This window comes from Xenopus tropicalis, chromosome 7 (genome assembly GCF_000004195.4).
Source record: "Xenopus tropicalis strain Nigerian chromosome 7, UCB_Xtro_10.0, whole genome shotgun sequence".
Taxonomy (NCBI): Eukaryota; Metazoa; Chordata; class Amphibia; order Anura; family Pipidae; genus Xenopus; species Xenopus tropicalis.
In genome coordinates, this window is record NC_030683.2 from 128850008 (window position 1) to 128870678 (window position 20671).

General features: G+C 49.2%; 1 protein-coding gene across 5 annotated transcripts in view; it reads right to left on the minus strand.

Annotated features, from left to right (window-relative positions):
- The window catches only part of arhgap33 (Rho GTPase activating protein 33), a 53930-nt gene extending 35008 nt beyond the window's left edge, over positions 1-18922 (minus strand). For 3 of the 5 annotated variants that reach the window (XR_004223446.1, XM_031904686.1, XM_031904685.1), the window contains exons 1-2: positions 18817-18922; positions 11782-11854 (exon numbers count right to left, since the gene is read on the minus strand). Coding sequence is in view for 4 of the 5 variants with exons in the window: in XM_031904686.1 (XP_031760546.1) it covers positions 11782-11847 (66 nt within the window). In the remaining variant the exon portion in view is untranslated. 5 annotated transcript variants of the gene reach the window in all.
- Between the last annotated feature and the right edge of the window lie 1749 nt (positions 18923-20671).

Sequence of the window (20671 nt, forward strand, 5' to 3'; positions counted from 1 at the left end):
TACATGATAATAGATTGGAGCCTCCCCAAACCCTAACATAAATAATAAAATGAAGACCAATTGGAAATGTGTTGGGCAGCATTGTATTAAACATACATTTTAATATTAAGTTGGTAACTGTGTATATCAGTGACTGCTGGGAATGACACTACTAAAGCCTTTCCAGCTATTGAATACCCAGGGAGCCCCAGTAAGAGCCGCTCTGCGTTATTCTCAGCTCTGCCTTCTGCTTCCCAACGTTCCCAGTAACGTTCTATTCCCCGGCCGTGTTGGCTCTGCCTACAGATCTGCTCCAGTCCCACAGGCACAACACAAGCGCTCAGCTCTCCCATACTAGTAATGAACAGGACTGGGGGGCCGGGCAGGTCAGGCCAGTGCCCAAATAAGAGGCCAGCGTCTGGGTGGCACATAGAAAAGAGGCTGGTGTAAGGTCGGTGCCCAAGGAAGAGGCCAGAGTCTGGGTGGCACATAGGAAAGAGGCTGGTGTAAGGCCGGTGCCCAAGGAAAAGACCAGCATTTGGGCGGCACATAGAAAAGAGGCTGGTGTAAGGCCGGTGCCCAAGGAAAAGACCAGCATTTGGGCGGCACATAGAAAAGAGGCTGGTGTAAGGCCGGTGCCCAAGGAAAAGACCAGCATTTGGGCGGCACATAGAAAAGAGGCTGGTGTAAGGTCGGTGCCCAAGGAAGAGGCCAGAGTCTGGGTGGCACATAGGAAAGAGGCTGGTGTAAGGCCGGTGCCCAAGGAAAAGACCAGCATTTGGGCGGCACATAGAAAAGAGGCTGGTGTAAGGCCGGTGCCCAAGGAAAAGACCAGCATTTGGGCGGCACATAGAAAAGAGGCTGGTGTAAGGTCGGTGCCCAAGGAAGAGGCCAGCATTTGGGCGGCACATAGGAAAGAGGCTGGTCTAAGGCCGGTGCCCAAGGAAAAGACCAGCATTTGGGCGACACATAGAAAAGAGGCTGGTGTAAGGCCGGTGCCCAAGGAAAAGACCAGTATTTGGGCGGCACATAGGAAAGAGGCTGGTGTAAGGCCGGTGCCCAAGGAAAAGACCAGTATTTGGGCGGCACATAGGAAAGAGGCTGGTCTAAGGCCGGTGCCCAAGGAAAAGACCAGCATTTGGGCGGCACATAGAAAAGAGGCTGGTGTAAGGCCGGTGCCCAAGGAAGAGACCAGCATTTGAGCGGCACATAGGAAAGAGGCTGGTGTAAGGCCGGTGCCCAAGGAAAAGGCCAGCGTCTGGGTGGCAAATAGGAAAGAGGCTGGTGTAAGGCCGGTGCCCAAGGAAAAGGCCAGCGTCTGGGTGGCAAATAGGAAAGAGGCTGGTGTAAGGCCGGTGCCCAAGGAAAAGGCCAGCGTCTGGGTGGCAAATAGGAAAGAGGCTGGTGTAAGGCCGGTGCCCAAGGAAAAAGCCAGCGTCTGGGTGGCAAATAGGAAAGAGGCTGGTGTAAGGCCGGTGCCCAAGGAAGAGGCCAGTGTCTGGGTGGCACATAGGAAAGAGGCTGGTGTAAGGCGGTGCCCAAGGAAGAGGCCAGAGTCTGGGTGGCACATAGGAAAGAGGCTGGTGTAAGGCCGGTGCCCAAGGAAGAGGCCAGTATCTGGTGGCACATAGGAAAGAGGCTGGTGTAAGGCCGGTGCCCAAGGAAGAGGCCAGTGTCTGGTGGCACATAGGAAAGAGGCTGGTGTAAGGCGGTGCCCAAGGAAGAGGCCAGAGTCTGGGTGGCACATAGGAAAGAGGCTGGTGTAAGGCCGGTGACCAAGGAAGAGACCAGCATTTGGGCGGCACATAGGAAAGAGGCTGGTGTAAGGCCGGTGCCCAAGGAAAAAGCCAGCGTCTGGGTGGCAAATAGGAAAGAGGCTGGTGTAAGGCCGGTGCCCAAGGAAGAGGCCAGTGTCTGGGTGGCACATAGGAAAGAGGCTGGTGTAAGGCCGGTGCCCAAGGAAAAGGCCAGAGTCTGGGTGGCACATAGGAAAGAGGCTGGTGTAAGGCCGGTGACCAAGGAAGAGACCAGCATTTGGGTGGCACATAGGAAAGAGGCTGGTGTAAGGCCGGCACCCAAGGAAGAGGCCAGTGTCTGGGTGGCACATAGGACAGAGGCTGGTGTAAGGCCGGTGCCCAAGGAAAAGGCCAGAGTCTGGGTGGCACATAGGAAAGAGGCTGGTGTAAGGCCGGTGACCAAGGAAGAGACCAGCATTTGGGTGGCACATAGGAAAGAGGCTGGTGTAAGGCCGGCACCCAAGGAAGAGGCCAGTGTCTGGGTGGCACATAGGACAGAGGCTGGTGTAAGGCGGTGCCCAAGGAAGAGGCCAGTGTCAGGCCGGCATATGACGGGGAAGAGGCCGGTACATGGGGGGGAGGCCATGTTTCGTGCATCTGTAAGGCCGCCGAGCATGACAGGGCGAATCTGGATACAGACACCGTACAGCAATTCTCCCGCTGCAGTAAATACAAGAACTACATGGGTAGAACAGTATCCAGGTAACGGCTCCTTCCAGCCCGATCCGACCCGATGTCTCTGTTTATCTGGAACAATGTGATACTTAGTAACGGAGAAACTCTATTGTCTGCACCCACTCATGCCCAACCACCAACTCAGCCGCCCCAATCACCCACTCATGCCCCAAACACCCACTCAGCCGCCTCAAACACCCACTCAGCCGCCCCAAACACCCACTCAGCCGCCCCAAACACCCACTCAGCCACCCCAAACACCCACTCAGCCACCCCAAACACCCACTCATGCCCCAAACACCCACTCAGCCGCCTCAAACACCCACTCATGCCCCAAACACCCACTCAGCCGCCTCAAACACCCACTCAGCCGCCTCAAACACCCACTCATGCCCCAAACACCCACTCAGCCGCCCAATCAGGAGTCGCATTTCATGGGCTCTCACTATCTACCGGCACCAACACTCATATTCTTAGGATTAAAGGGAAACTCAATCTTATTGCTGGTTATATTCTCTGCACTGCTGGATCTGACTCCCCAGAAGCCAACTGATTAACAATACAGACTATAAGACCACTATATGGAGGTGGGAGGAGCTAAGGAACATGTGACTGGGGAGACAGGGTGCTGGGACAGGGCTACAACTGCACCCTGAGCCACCAATACCTGGAAAATAAATATATATTCAGTTTCCATTATACTTGCCCATTATTATTGGGTAACTGGCCACCCACCCCTCCCAGAAACCTTCCGGTTCCGCTCTGTTCCAGCCCGAGGCACAGAGGAACCATATACAGATAAGTGCTCTCTGTGCCAATCAATAATTCATAGCAACCTCAATTAAACCTCTCCGTGTTCCTAGCAACGCCGCTATGAATATCCCTTTGCCTGGCACTCTATTTCCAGCACAGGCTTTAAAGGGGAAGTTGCCCAGAATATAACTTTTACTATTGTAAAGGCATCTCAGCCAGTTTCCAATAGGTCTTTATTGTTTGTAGTTTAATGATTTTTGTTTAGCCTGGTTGCTAGAGTCCCTATTACCCTAGCAACCAGGCAAATGCTATCAATTCATATCTAGAATCAGAAGAAATCCCTTCTAGACTAGGGAGCCATGGACAACTGGCTAATAACAAAGGATTCAGGATTTGACCGGATCCTAAAATTGTGGATTCGGTGTATCCCTACCAATAACTGCCAGTGGTCTAGGAATATTAAAGCCTGTCTCCTACCAGTGTGAACTTGCCCTTTAACTGCATCCATCCTACAGTTTCTAATGTAAACTGTTACCATGTTGCTAGGGACCCATTTTCCCTAGCAACCATTCACAGTTTGAACACTAGAAAAAAAAATAAACCTGAAAGTGCCTGATAAACTCCAATAAGTAATAGAAGTGTAGAATTTATATGAATTTATATTCTGGGGGGGGTAAGGTCACATGATACATGTTACAGGCTCCATACTAAAAGTAGATTTATGCCGTAACTTGGCCTTTAATCTGCTCTGACACAGAATCCCATTTCTTACAAATGGCGCAGTGCTGCCCACAAAGGAACAGGCTGACCCAGTGCCGGTTCTGCTAAGACTTGTTATTAATAGAGCTGGTACTAACAAGGACAAACCTCGCCCCCCCCCCCCCTTCAGCTTCACATGGGAACATCTGTAACCATAGAAACATCAACCTCCTTCTTCCTTCCATTGCCCCCCACCCACCCCCGGAGCCCAGGGAAAGGAGTTCAGAGAAAATGGCAGGGTTACGGGGAGGCAAAGAATTCCCATCTTTTGTAATGGTAACGAGGGAGCGAAACAGAGACCCAGTGTCACTGCCGCCGGGGCAGTATTATTGTTATTATTAGCCTTCATCTGTCATGGGGTGCACATAGGGACCTCCCAATGGGAAAGAAACTATATGAGCCCCTTGAGAATCTCAGCCGTAAAGCAGGGCAGGACTGCTGCTTACAATGGGGGGATCAGATAGGATCTGTGCCACTGTGACAGAATGCTCTGTTATACAGATAGCTAGAATCTCAGCCATAAAGCAGGGCAGGACTGCTGCTTACAATGGGGGGGACAGATAGGATCTGTGCCACTGTGACAGAATGCTCTGTTATACAGATAGCTAGAATCTCAGCCATAAAGCAGGGCAGGACTGCTGCTTACAATGGGGGGGATCAGATAGGATCTGTGCCACTGTGACAGAATGCTCTGTTATACAGATAGCTAGAATCTCAGCCATAAAGCAGGGCAGGACTGCTGCTTACAATGGGGGGATCAGATAGGATCTGTGCCACTGTGACAGAATGCTCTGTTATACAGATAGCTAGAATCTCAGCCATAAAGCAGGGCAGGACTGCTGCTTACAATGGGGGGGATCAGATAGGATCTGTGCCACTGTGACAGAATGCTCTGTTATACAGATAGCTAGAATCTCAGCCATAAAGCAGGGCAGGACTGCTGCTTACAATGGGGGGATCAGATAACTAGAATCTCTGCTAACATTTATATTAAAGTGAATTTACCCATCACCAAACAATCAAACTCTGACATGGAAAGGACGCCCAGTAGAATGAATGGGAGGGCAGACAATGGGGGCATTATTGTGGGAGTGAATGGCCGGTCGGGGCAGGGTTAGTGCCGTCAGTACCACGTGGCTGTATCAGTGGATTCCCATACACACAGCTCTGCACAACAGGCCTCATCCAATCAGACTGTGATGCTGAAATCCATACCCGGGGCCCCTGAGAGTCTGGCCGGGGTGAATAATTGCTCAGACAAAGCCCAGCGTGTCAGTCTGTCCCCAGGGTCTGGCAACACAACAGCCGTCTGGCTGCCCCCAGGCCTAATTGTGATACAGGCAATCAGGCAGTCGCACACACACACAAATACCACAGCACCGGCCCAATTGGCTGCGGCAGCACCACACTCCCACGGGCTGGCGTGTCTGTGCCCAGTGTTTGGGCTCTGCCATAAAGCAAGGCCATCTGCTCCAGCACAGTTATAGTCACTATAGAAAAGTAAGAAATCAAAATAAAATCTGGTTGCCATGTTCACTGACACTAGCAACCAGATCAGCCAATGAGCAGCCTTAGGCCTCCCATAAAGCCAGAGACGTCAGACTCCCCATTAGAGTTGGGCTTATTTGGGTGCTGGGGGCACAGCCGTTGTCATGTGATAAGGAAAATTAAAGGAGACCCACTGTGCCCCTTAGATATATAGACAACCAGTAGCAACAATATCTATTTACTGCAAGGCAGCCCGGTATATAAACTACAACTCCCAAGAGTTGGTGCCTTGTAGCGCTACTATAGGCACCATCTCTCCCTACTATACCTGCTATCCCACAGCCCCAGTCCCTTCCCAGAGGCTATTATCCCCCCCACTGCTACTATAGGCACCATCTCTCCCTACTATACCTGCTATCCCCCAGCCCCAGTCCCTTCCCAGAGGCTATTATCCCCCCACTGCTACTATAGGCACCATCTCTCCTTACTATACCTGCTATCCCACAGCCCCAGTCCCTTCCCAGAGGCTATTATCCCACTGCTACTATAGGCACCATCTCTCCCTACTATACCTGCTATCCCACAGCCCCAGTCCCTTCCCAGAGGCTATTATCCCCCCACTGCTACTATAGGCACCATCTCTCCCTACTATACCTGCTATCCCACAGCCCCAGTCCCTTCCCAGAGGCTATTATCCCCCCACTGCTACTATAGGCACCATCTCTCCCTACTATACCTGCTATCCCACAGCCCCAGTCCCTTCCCAGAGGCTATTATCCCCCCACTGCTACTATAGGCACCATCTCTCCCTACTATACCTGCTATCCCACAGCCCCAGTCCCTTCCCAGAGGCTATTATCCCCCCCACTGCTACTATAGGCACCATCTCTCCCTACTATACCTGCTATCCCACAGCCCCAGTCCCTTCCCAGAGGCTATTATCCCCCCACTGCTACTATAGGCACCATCTCTCCCTACTATACCTGCTATCCCACACGCCCCAGTCCCTTCCCAGAGGCTATTATCCCCCACTGCTACTATAGGCACCATCTCTCCCTACTATACCTGCTATCCCACAGCCCCAGTCCCTTCCCAGAGGCTATTATCCCCCACTGCTACTATAGGCACCATCTCTCCCTATATACCTGCTATCCCACAGCCCCAGTCCTTCCAGAGCTATTATCCCCATGCACTATGGCACCATCTCTCCCTACTATACCTGCTATCCCACAGCCCCAGTCCCTCCCAGAGGCTATTATCCCCCCACTGCTACTATAGGCACCATCTCTCCCTACTATACCTGCTATCCCACAGCCCCAGTCCCTTCCAGAGGCTATCATCCCCCCACTGCTACTATAGGCACCATCTCTCCCTACTATACCTGCTATCCCACAGCCCCAGTCCCTTCCCAGAGGCAATTATCCCCCCACTGCTACTATAGGCACCATCTCTCCCCTACTATACCTGCTATCCCACAGCCCCAGTCCCTTCCCAGAGGCTATTATCCCACTGCTACTATAGGCACCATCTCTCCTACTATACCTGCTATCCCACAGCCCCAGTCCCTTCCCAGAGGCTATTATCCCCCCCACTGCTACTATAGGCACCATCTCTCCCTACTATACCTGCTATCCCACAGCCCCAGTCCCTTCCCAGAGGCTATTATCCCCCCACTGCTACTATAGGCACCATCTCTCCCTACTATACCTGCTATCCCCCAGCCCCAGTCCCTTCCCAGAGGCTATTATCCCCCCACTGCTACTATAGGCACCATCTCTCCCTACTATACCTGCTATCCCACAGCCCCAGTCCCTTCCCAGAGGCTATTATCCCCCCACTGCTACTATAGGCACCATCTCTCCCTACTATACCTGCTATCCCCCAGCCCCAGTCCCTTCCCAGAGGCTATTATCCCCCCACTGCTACTATAGGCACCATCTCTCCCTACTATACCTGCTATCCCACAGCCCCAGTCCCTTCCCAGAGGCTATTATCCCCCACTGCTACTATAGGCACCATCTCTCCCTACTATACCTGCTATCCCACAGCCCCAGTCCCTTCCCAGAGGCTATTATCCCCCCACTGTTACTATAGGCACCATCTCTCCCTACTATACCTGCTATCCCACAGCCCCAGTCCCTTCCCAGAGGCTATTATCCCCCCACTGCTACTATAGGCACCATCTCTCCCTACTATACCTGCTATCCCACAGCCCCAGTCCCTTCCCAGAGGCTATTATCCCCCCACTGTTACTATAGGCACCATCTCTCCCTACTATACCTGCTATCCCACAGCCCCAGTCCCTTCCCAGAGGCTATTATCCCCCCACTGCTACTATAGGCACCATCTCTCCCTACTATACCTGCTATCCCACAGCCCCAGTCCCTTCCCAGAGGCTATTATCCCCCCACTGCTACTATAGGCACCATCTCTCCCTACTATACCTGCTATCCCACAGCCCCAGTCCCTTCCCAGAGGCTATTATCCCCCCACTGCTACTATAGGCACCATCTCTCCCTACTATACCTGCTATCCCACAGCCCCAGTCCCTTCCCAGAGGCTATTATCCCCCCACTGCTACTATAGGCACCATCTCTCCCTACTATACCTGCTATCCCCCAGCCCCAGTCCCTTCCCAGAGGCTATTATCCCCCACTGCTACTATAGGCACCATCTCTCCCTACTATACCTGCTATCCCACAGCCCCAGTCCCTTCCCAGAGGCTATTATCCCCCCACTGCTACTATAGGCACCATCTCTCCCTACTATACCTGCTATCCCACAGCCCCAGTCCCTTCCCAGAGGCTATTATCCCCCCACTGCTACTATAGGCACCATCTCTCCCTACTATACCTGCTATCCCCACAGCCCCAGTCCCTTCCCAGAGGCTATTATCCCCCACTGTTACTATAGGCACCATCTCTCCCTACTATACCTGCTATCCCACAGCCCCAGTCCCTTCCCAGAGGCTATTATCCCCCCACTGCTACTATAGGCACCATCTCTCCCTACTATACCTGCTATCCCACAGCCCCAGTCCCTTCCCAGAGGCTATTATCCCCCACTGCTACTATAGGCACCATCTCTCCCTACTATACCTGCTATCCCACAGCCCCAGTCCCTTCCCAGAGGCTATTATCCCCCCACTGCTACTATAGGCACCATCTCTCCCTACTATACCTGCTATCCCACAGCCCCAGTCCCTTCCCAGAGGCTATTATCCCCCACTGCTACTATAGGCACCATCTCTCCCTACTATACCTGCTATCCCACAGCCCCAGTCCCTTCCCAGAGGCTATTATCCCCCCACTGCTACTATAGGCACCATCTCTCCCTACTATACCTACTAGGTAAATACTCAGTGTGCCCCACAGTTCTGCCTCCATGTGTTTCTATGAGAGGGGCCCTGGGCACCCCCCTCACACTGATACCCCAGTAAGCTCCCCAGTAAGCTGCTGGGCATATTTGCAGCCTGATGGGGGAAACATAATGCTTGATACCAATGTTACTAATAACAGAAAACATAGAAGTCTGGAATATTTTCCCCCAAAACAGTGACCCCCCTTTCCATGCAACGTGCCACCTGGTGACATTCTATCTGCCCCTCACTGGGGCAGTTTTGTCCTTGCTTATTACCCCCAGGGGTACTTACCACCATTTTGTTGCCTCACACAGAGGATGATGGTGTAATTATCCCTCGCTGGACTCCATCTCCCACGATGTTGGAAGGCGACAAAATCCACACAATTCCCTGGTGATTCCGCGCCGTCCCACTAACTGCCTTTGTGTGAGCTCTTGGGTTCCAGTGGGTCCCAGTTGCCCCCTAGGTGCCCCTTATTTTGCCCCCAGCCATGGTCTCCTCGCCGCACTGCCTTCCCATAGTGCCCAGCCAGGCGTCTCCCTGGAACGCTTTCCCAGACGCTCTCTGTATGTCTCTTTCCCTGACAGCCTGTCTCAGTACATTGTCCCAATTCAGACAGTGGATATCAGGATTCCTGTGTCACTGGGGTGGGAGAATTCCCTTCCATCCTTCTCTCTGGGAAATCAGCCGCCCCAAACCTCCTTAGCCACCCCTGCTGCCTCCGACTCCATGTCTTCTCTGTGCTTACAGGGGTATTACCCTTCCCCCAGCCCTGGAACACACATGTCCTAATCCCTTTTTCCCACCACCCTCCCCCATTTCAGAGAATGGAACGCTCCATTCAGGTGCAAAGACAATGGTAGTATGGGAGAGGGAGCTCAGCCAATGGGGAGAGGCGGGTCTGGGCTATTGCTCTGTATACAGCCTGTGTGCAAGGTGCAGCCTGTATCCGGGCCCTGGGGCCCCACCGTGCATTTATTCTATAGCCCAGAGACACAGACACGGAGCAGAATATCATATAAAATTCAAGTTGCCCTTTAAAAAGTGTATTAATAATATACTTGTCCTTTAATTGTTAAAAAGGAATGTTTCTTTGTATTTCTGAGTGCAACAAAGTATCAGTCGGTTCATGAAAGCAACACAGCTCCATTGGGGCTAAAGGGGCCCTGGGAATGGCAGGGGGGCAATTGGAACTGCTGTAGGTTACAAGGGAGCCTTAATTGTTCAGTTATATGGGGCCCCAAGGGACCCCGGGGGCTGAACTAACGATCCCTAGCAGGGGGAAAGGATTACTGATACTGGCCCTGTCTCCCTTTGGCATCCAAACTATCTAATACAGGTATAGGGCCCATTATCCAGAATGCTCTGGACCAAGGGTATTCCGGATAAGGGGTCTTTCGGTAGTTTGGATCTCCATACCTTAAGCCTACTAAAAATTCAATAAAACATTAATTAAACCCAATAGGATTGTTTTGCATCCAGTAAGGATTATTTAAAGCTTAGTACAGGTACTGTTTTATTATTACAGAGAAAAGGGAATCATTTAACCATGAAATAAACCCAATAGGACTGTTCTGCCCCAATAAGGGGTAATTATATCTTAGTTGGGATCAAGTACAGGTACTGTTTTATTATTACAGAGAAAAGGGAATCATTTAACCATGAAATAAACCCAATAGGGCTGTTCTGCCCCAATAAGGGGTAATTATATCTTAGTTGGGATCAAGTACAGGTACTGTTTTATTATTACAGAGAAAAGGGAATCATTTAACCATTAAATAAACCCAATAGGGCTGTTCTGCCCCCAATAAGGGGTAATTATATCTTAGTTGGGATCAAGTACAGGTACTGTTTTATTATTACAGAGAAAAGGGAATCATTTAACCATTAAATAAACCCAATAGGGCTGTTCTGCCCCCAATAAGGGGTAATTATATCTTAGTTGGGATCAAGTACAGGTACTGTTTTATTATTACAGAGAAAAGGGAATCATTTAACCATGAAATAAACCCAATAGGGCTGTTCTGCCCCAATAAGGGGTAATTATATCTTAGTTGGGATCAAGTACAGGTACTGTTTTATTATTACAGAGAAAAGGGGATCATTTAACCATTAAATAAACCCAATAGGGCTGTTCTGCCCCAATAAGGGGTAATTATATCTTAGTTGGGATCAAGTACAGGTACTGTTTTATTATTACAGAGAAAAGGGAATCATTTAACCATTAAATAAACCCAATAGGGCTGTTCTGCCCCAATAAGGGGTAATTATATCTTAGTTGGGATCAAGTACAGGTACTGTTTTATTATTACAGAGAAAAGGGAATCATTTAACCATTAAATAAACCCAATAGGGCTGTTCTGCCCCAATAAGGGGTAATTATATCTTAGTTGGGATCAAGTACAGGTACTGTTTTATTATTACAGAGAAAAGGGAATCATTTAACCATGAAATAAACCCAATAGGACTGTTCTGCCCCAATAAGGGGTAATTATATCTTAGTTGGGATCAAGTACAGTACTGTTTTATTATTACAGAGAAAAGGGAATCATTTAACCATTAAATAAACCCAATAGGGCTGTTCTGCCCCAATAAGGGGTAATTATATCTTAGTTGGGATCAAGTACAGGTACTGTTTTATTATTACAGAGAAAAGGGAATCATTTAACCATTAAATAAACCCAATAGGGCTGTTCTGCCCCAATAAGGGGTAATTATATCTTAGTTGGGATCAAGTACAGGTACTGTTTTATTATTACAGAGCCTATAAGGGGTTCAGTCCAGTAATTCCCCTGCTAGAAAGTTCATGTAGGAGCCGCTCATATCAGTCAGTAAATAGATCCCAAGTGTTGCCTTGTCCAGTAACCCATAGCAACCAATCAACATTCTAACTGCACTAGACATGATTACCCATAATTAGAATATGTTATTGATGTAGAAGCTGTAGATGAGGAGTGAGTATCTCTGTACCTTCTGCTCAGTATCCGGGGGGGATTCCTTGGTACCAGATGGGTTGCAGGGTCGTGGTTCTTCCATGGGAATGCTGGGGGAGGAAAACAAATGGTCACAGGGGGCCGCACAGTAACTGGAGACCCCTCAAGGATTTATGGTATCTGGGTACTGAGGGGTGCGGTACATAGAGCCAATGGTGGGAAATACATTGACATATAACAGCTATAACTGAAGTTTAAAAAAATATTTACAGAAATAGGATAAAGGGAGGGGCTTACAGATGCCACCTCCCACCTCATCGTTTAGGCTGGATTGCTCATTAGCATGTAGAAACTGTCTGCCCTGTGCATATCAATGATCTGCTAATTAAACATGCAGGGTATGGATCCTTATACATTACAGTAGGGGGTACATTACCCCTTATAATACATGAGTGATACTCAGAGTTCCCTGTATAACTCAGCCTGCAGCCTTGTGCCTTTATATGGGGGGCACAGAACCCCTCAGTGACTGCTAATATCCTTATCATTTACAGTAGGGGGTACATTATCCCTTATAATACATGAGTGATACTCAGAGTTCCCTGTATAACTCAGCCTGCAGCCTTGTGCCTTTATATGGGGGGCACAGAACCCCTCAGTGACTGCTAATATCCTTATCATTTACAGTAGGGGGTACATTATCCCTTATAATACATGAGTGATACTCAGAGTTCCCTGTATAACTCAGCCTGCAGCCTTGTGCCTTTATATGGGCACAGAACCCCTCAGTGACTGCTAATATCCTTATCATTTACAGTAGGGGGTACATTATCCCTTATAATACATGAGTGATACTCAGAGTTCCCTGTATAACTCAGCCTGCAGCCTTGTGCCTTTATATGGGGGGCACAGAGCCCCTCAGTGACTGCTAATATCCTTATCATTTACAGTAGGGGGTACATTATCCCTTATAATACATGAGTGATACTCAGAGTTCCCTGTATAACTCAGCCTGCAGCCTTGTGCCTTTATATGGGGGGCACAGAACCCCTCAGTGACTGCTAATATCCTTATCATTTACAGTAGGGGGTACATTATCCCTTATAATACATGAGTTGCCAGCAGGTAAGTGTCAGTAACCACGCGGCAGTATGGGGCGATATGGTTAATAGGGGAGGAAGTTAATAGGAAAGTGGTGCAAGCCCGGTGTAGCAATAGGAGAGCTACGGTAAATGTGCCATTGATTTTGTGTTGCGGGTAACGAGGCAGGAAATGCTAGGGAGCCGTGTAACACACAGATCAATGCTGGGGATTTAGGAAGAGACGCACATCTCTGTCTGTGCAATGAGGATAAGTCACAGTTGTCACTAATCAGCCCAAATAATGTACAAATAATGAAAGCGAAAGCTACAAAGGCCAGAAATCCCATATAATTAGCCAGCCATTAGCAGTTCCAGCAGTGCTGCATTGCTAAAGGGGAAATACACCCGGCGTATATACGTTTTACATTCCATGTAAATGTTCAGAGAAACACAGGAGCATTGTTTATTCTGCATATGGGGATTGATTCATTAGCAGATTAATTGTATGTTGTCTAACGAGAAAAATAGCACCGTCTTTACACTGAATCCAGGGACCCTATAAGGGGGTCACAATGCCATGGGGATATGGTGGGATAATTCCACAGAGAATTATTATGTGGGGGTAATGTCAAAATGTGGGGAGTAATGTCACAATGTGGGGAGTAATGTCACAATGTGGGGAGTAATGTCACAATGTGGGGATTAATGTCACAATTCCATAGGATAATGTCACAATGCCATAGGATAATGTCACAATGTGGGTAGTAATGTCACAATGTGGGCAGTAATGTCACAATGCCATAAGATAATGTCCGAATGTGGGGAGTAATGTCACAATGCCATAGGATAATGTCACAATGTGGGGAGGGATGTCACAATGCCATAGGATGTCACAATGCCACAGGATAATGTCACAATGTGGGGAGTAATGTCACAATGCCATATGATAATGTCCGAATGTGGGGAGTAATGTCACAATGCCATATGATAATGTCATAATGTGGGGAGTAATGTCACAATGCCATACGATAATGTCCGAATGTGGGGAGTAATGTAACAATGCCATAGGATAATGTCACAATGTGGGGAGTAATGGCACAATGCCATAGGATAATGTCACAATGTGGGGAGTAATGTCACAATGCCATAGGATAATGTCACAATGTGGGGAGTAATGTCACAATGCCATAGGATAATGTCACAATGTGGGGAGTAATGTCACAATGCTATAGGATAATGTCACAATGTGGGGAGTAATGTCACAATGCCATAGGATAATGTCACAATGCCACAGGATAATGTCACAATGTGGGGAGTAATGTCACAATGCCATAGGATAATGTCACAATGCCACAGGATAATGTCACAATGTGGGGAGTAATGTCACAATGCCATAAGATAATGTCATAATGTGGGGAGTAATGTCACAATGCCATACGATAATGTCATAATGTGGGGAGTAATGTCACAATGCCATAGGATAATGTCCGAATGTGGGAGTAATGTCACAATGCCATAGGATGATGTCACAATGCCACAGGATAATGTCACAATGTGGGGAGTAATGTCACAATGTGGGGAGTAATGTCACAATGCCATACGATAATGTCATAATGTGGGGAGTAATGTCACAATGCCATAGGATAATGTCACAATGTGGGGAGTAATGTCACAATGCCATAGGATAATGTCACAATGTGGGGAGGGATGTCACAATGCCATAAGGATATTGTGTGGGGGGGGGGGTAATGAACAATGCCATGAGGTAGGGCCACAGGGCCTCATGGGGGGGGGGGGGCAGGTGTCAGGACCCAGATGGAAACAAGGCTCTACAGGACAGGCTATTATGTGGTGTTTAGAGGGTTAAACAGTCTCCTGGTTAATACCCAATCACTGGTCAGAGCTAGCAGATGTCACAATGCCCAGACAATTACTAAACAATAACATCTAAACTTCCCCTTTAAACGATGCCCTGTGTATGTGTGTGTGTGGGTGGGGCTGTAGCGGGGGAAATATTTATATCTAATGATGCGCCCCCCCCCAATGTGCTGCATTAGTGAGACGGCGCGGTGCTCCTACCCCGGCCCACAGAGCTGCAGCGCTTGACTCATTACACACATCCTGCCCGCAGCTTCCCTCGCATGTCTAACCCGGGGGGGGGGGGGGGATTCCTACCCCCCCCCCCCCCCCCCACAGCTCTCATCCCAGCCAAGGAAGCTAAACACAAAGGCCTCATTCACTGGAGCTGCTGCCCAGGCTGCCCAATCCTTTTATTCCCCCGCAAAAAAAAAAAACCTGGATATACAGTGAAAGTCCCCAGGGCAGCAAGGGTTAACCAGTCCATTTACATTAAAGTCTATAAGGCGGAAGCCCAACTCTTTGCAGCTTTCAAATGGGGGTCACTGACCCCGGCAGCCAAATACTATTGCTCTGTAGTGATGAGCGAATTTTTTCCACCAGGCATGGATTCATGGATGTGTTTGTGACTATAGATGATTCCACAATGGGCATCTGATTGCTGTGTAACTGTGTTGGAGGGAGGGAGGCCCCTCCTATATTATTCCAATAAGGTAGGTGGAGCTTAGGGTTTGGGAATTATTTGCATTTTTTGGATAAGGATGAGTAGTTCTGGGGGAGGGGCAACCTAGAGATTCCAAGGCCAGGACACTCCCACTTTACTGCTGCGATGGAACAATTGCACGGCCCCTTCCATGGGGCTGAACAGGGAACTGATCCCAGTACACAGCGCCACCTATTGGCTTGGGGAAGTGTATCCGAAACTACGATCCCTATTGGCAGATCCCAACCCTAAAATATGTCCGACGCCTCAGCCATTTCTCCCCCCCCCAGTGATGTCACAATGGGCACATTTATAGCAGTGATTTATGGCAACGCTGGGGAACTGGCACACAGGGGGTTTCTTTGTTGGTAGCCCAAACACATGCCCACGTGCCAGCCCCTTGTTTCTGGTCAACAATGAGGGAAACACATTTGTTTGCAGCGTCCCTCTTGGTGCGCTTTATGGCGCTGGGCTGTAATGTCAGCACTTTATTCGCCCCTCGGAACATGGGGGCCATTAACGGTCATCATAGAAGAACATTTCACCATGAGGGGGGGGGGGGGGAAATCATAACCAGGTAAAAAAGGGGAAGGCGGGCGTCATGAACATATACAGGGTTGGATATGTGTATGGGGAGCACTTATTGTTATAAACAGGAAATGCACCCAGCAAAGTATCACTTCCTGTCAGTCTCCCAGTGTCATGTAAATAGTCTCACTATGGGCAGTGCATGTAAATAGCATTTATATCTGATCCGTGCATTCTGGGGGTGCAACTGTACCCACAAACACAGACCCCAGGCAGATACATTATTTATAGCTTATACACATACTAATAAGGGATAATGTACCCCCTACTGTAAATGATAAGGATATTAGCAGTCACTGAGGGGTTCTGTGCCCCCCATATAAAGGCACAAGGCTGCAGGCTGAGTTATACAGGGAACTCTGAGTATCACTCATGTATTATAAGGGATAATGTACCCCCTACTGTAAATGATAAGGATATTAGCAGTCACTGAGGGGTTCTGTGCCCCCCATATAAAGGCACAAGGCTGCAGGCTGAGTTATACAGGGAACTCTGAGTATCACTCATGTATTATAAGGGATAATGTACCCCCTACTGTAAATGATAAGGATATTAGCAGTCACTGAGGGGTTCTGTGCCCATATAAAGGCACAAGGCTGCAGGCTGAGTTATACAGGGAACTCTGAGTATCACTCATGTATTATAAGGGATAATGTACCCCCTACTGTAAATGATAAGGATATTAGCAGTCACTGAGGGGTTCTGTGCCCCCCATATAAAGGCACAAGGCTGCAGGCTGAGTTATACAGGGAACCCTGAGTATCACTCATGTATTATAAGGGATAATGTACCCCCTACTGTAAATGATAAGGATATTAGCAGTCACTGAGGGGTTCTGTGCCCATATAAAGGCACAAGGCTGCAGGCTGAGTTATACAGGGAACTCTGAGTATCACTCATGTATTATAAGGGATAATGTACCCCCTACTGTAAATGATAAGGATATTAGCAGTCACTGAGGGGTTCTGTGCCCATATAAAGGCACAAGGCTGCAGGCTGAGTTATACAGGGAACTCTGAGTATCACTCATGTATTATAAGGGATAATGTACCCCCTACTGTAAATGATAAGGATATTAGCAGTCACTGAGGGGTTCTGTGCCCCCCATATAAAGGCACAAGGCTGCAGGCTGAGTTATACAGGGAACTCTGAGTATCACTCATGTATTATAAGGGATAATGTACCCCCTACTGTAAATGATAAGGATATTAGCAGTCACTGAGGGGTTCTGTGCCCCCCATATAAAGGCACAAGGCTGCAGGCTGAGTTATACAGGGAACTCTGAGTATCACTCATGTATTATAAGGGATAATGTACCCCCTACTGTAAATGATAAGGATATTAGCAGTCACTGAGGGGTTCTGTGCCCCCCATATAAAGGCACAAGGCTGCAGGCTGAGTTATACAGGGAACTCTGAGTATCACTCATGTATTATAAGGGATAATGTACCCCCTACTGTAAATGATAAGGATATTAGCAGTCACTGAGGGGTTCTGTGCCCCCCATATAAAGGCACAAGGCTGCAGGCTGAGTTATACAGGGAACTCTGAGTATCACTCATGTATTATAAGGGATAATGTACCCCCTACTGTAAATGATAAGGATATTAGCAGTCACTGAGGGGTTCTGTGCCCCCCATATAAAGGCACAAGGCTGCAGGCTGAGTTATACAGGGAACTCTGAGTATCACTCATGTATTATAAGGGATAATGTACCCCCTACTGTAAATGATAAGGATATTAGCAGTCACTGAGGGGTTCTGTGCCCATATAAAGGCACAAGGCTGCAGGCTGAGTTATACAGGGAACTCTGAGTATCACTCATGTATTATAAGGGATAATGTACCCCCTACTGTAAATGATAAGGATATTAGCAGTCACTGAGGGGTTCTGTGCCCCCCATATAAAGGCACAAGGCTGCAGGCTGAGTTATACAGGGAACCCTGAGTATCACTCATGTATTATAAGGGATAATGTACCCCCTACTGTAAATGATAAGGATATTAGCAGTCACTGAGGGGTTCTGTGCCCATATAAAGGCACAAGGCTGCAGGCTGAGTTATACAGGGAACTCTGAGTATCACTCATGTATTATAAGGGATAATGTACCCCCTACTGTAAATGATAAGGATATTAGCAGTCACTGAGGGGTTCTGTGCCCATATAAAGGCACAAGGCTGCAGGCTGAGTTATACAGGGAACTCTGAGTATCACTCATGTATTATAAGGGATAATGTACCCCCTACTGTAAATGATAAGGATATTAGCAGTCACTGAGGGGTTCTGTGCCCATATAAAGGCACAAGGCTGCAGGCTGAGTTATACAGGGAACTCTGAGTATCACTCATGTATTATAAGGGATAATGTACCCCCTACTGTAAATGATAAGGATATTAGCAGTCACTGAGGGGTTCTGTGCCCCCCATATAAAGGCACAAGGCTGCAGGCTGAGTTATACAGGGAACTCTGAGTATCACTCATGTATTATAAGGGATAATGTACCCCCTACTGTAAATGATAAGGATATTAGCAGTCACTGATAGGTTCTGTTTAAGGTGAATTTCCCTCATAATAAGGAATGTATTGCTGCAGACAATACCAAGGGGCCAAGGGAAAGTGCCAACAATCCCCGGTTCGGCCCATCCCTAGAGCGGGGGTGCCCTTATGCGGAACACTCGTTAGAGAAGAAATGAAAAGTATTAATTAGGAGAAGTTGAGACACCCAAGAGTGACAGGAAGGAAACAAATGGCTGCAGAGATTGACGACCCTCTCTAGGGAACAGCAGTGCCAGAAAGCAATGCCCTGCCCCACAGCTGCAGTTCCATGTAAGCACCTACCTACCTTGGCTGAAGAGCTGAGGTGCCGGGGCCCCCACTGAGCCCCACGGGGTGCAGCCGTCCCTGCAGCAGTCAGAAGCAGCTTCCCTTTCACACTGACCAGCACAGCGGGAGTTAAGGCTACTACACAAATGTGGAACTAACTCTCTCTCTCTGCGAGAGGAAACGGGTCCAGCAGCTTAAAGGGGAAGCGGACGGTTAACCCCTATTTTCCTGCCACAAGGTGAGCGGTTACTGGTGATGCAGCTACTCTGCAGCAGGGAAGTGGTTAATGCCTTATCACTAAGTGCAGAGAAACATTCTTGACATTTTCTAGAGCAACAGGTTTTGGGGTTCTAGACAGGTACCAGGAGAACGGAACCCTTAGTCCTGTTTGGCCCGGGTTTCAGCGGAGGGGATAGTACAACCCACCCATCAGCACCCTTACATCTATTGCACAGCAGCCATAGAGACCACCATCACTCCCTAAGGGCCAATCACGTTCCCCGGCTGTAGGTTGCGGTCAGGCAGGGTAACATGGATGCCGAGGGCTGTTCCTCTTTTTATTAATAAATGTCAGGAAGGAACGGGGAACTCCATGGTAACGGGGGGGGGGGGGGGCAGATCCCCTATACTAATATAAACAAACAGGGCCGCCATCAGAAATCACGGGGCCCCTCATAACAACATTTTCTGGGCCCCCTCTTCCTATGCCCCGTCCCCCAATGGCCCCTCCTCAGTGACCTCTCCCATCAGTACAAAGCACACACAGACATTGGTAGCCAGGGCCCCCCTAAAACATTGGTAGCCAGGGGTTACATTTTGCATTGGTGCCAGGGCAGGGACCCCCCATTGTCCCCATACTATGGGCCACTCACCACTGCAGCATCGTCCAGCTCCCCCCAGCGTCCTCCCCAGCATTCTCCAGCTCCCCCCAGCATCCTCCCCAACATCCTCCAGCTCCCCCCTAGCCTCCTTCAGCTCCCTCCAGCGTTATCCACAACATCATCTAGCTCCCCTCAGCGTCCTCCCCAACATCCTCCAGCTCCCCCCATCATCCTCCCCAATATCCTCCAGCTCCCCTCAGTGTCCACCCCAACATCCTCCAGCTCCCCTCAGTGTCCACCCCAACATCCTCCAGCTCCCCCCCATCGTCCTCCCCAATATCCCCCCATCGTCCTCCTCATTATCCTCCAGCTCCCCTCATCATCCTCCAGCTCCCCTCATCGTCCTCCCCAACATCATCTAGCTCCCCTCAGTGTCCTCCCCAACATTCTCCAGCTCCCCCCATCGTCCTCCCCAACATCCTCCAGCTTCCTCCAGCGTTATCCCCATCATCATCTAGCTCCCCTCAGTGTCCTCCCCAACATCCTCCAGCTCCCCCCATCGTCCTCCCCAATATCCTCCAGCTCCCCTCATCGTCCTCCACAACATCCTCCAGCTCCCCTCATCGTCCTCCCCAATATCCTCCAGCTCCCCCCATCATCCTCCATCTCCCCTCAGCATCCTCCCCAACATTCTCCAGCTCCCCCCATCGTCCTCCCCAACATCCTCCAGCTCACCCCTAGCATCCTTCAAATCGTCGAAAAAGCCTCGCAAGGCAACTTCGGCAATTTGCCGAAATCGCGCCGCCGTGTGTGCCATCCCACCGGCGACTTACATTTTCGCCGGTGGGATGGCAACTCGGGGAGATTAGTCGCCTGTGAACAGGGAGTTTTGTCGAGGGCGACTAATCTCCCCATGTGCCAGAGCCCTAAAGGTTGCCATACACGGGAAGATTTCCTTGTTTAGTGAGGTTGCCAAATGAGCAGATCTTCTCCCAATATGCCCACCTAAAGATGGCCGATATTGGGCCAATTACAAAGGTGGGCATGGGTGCG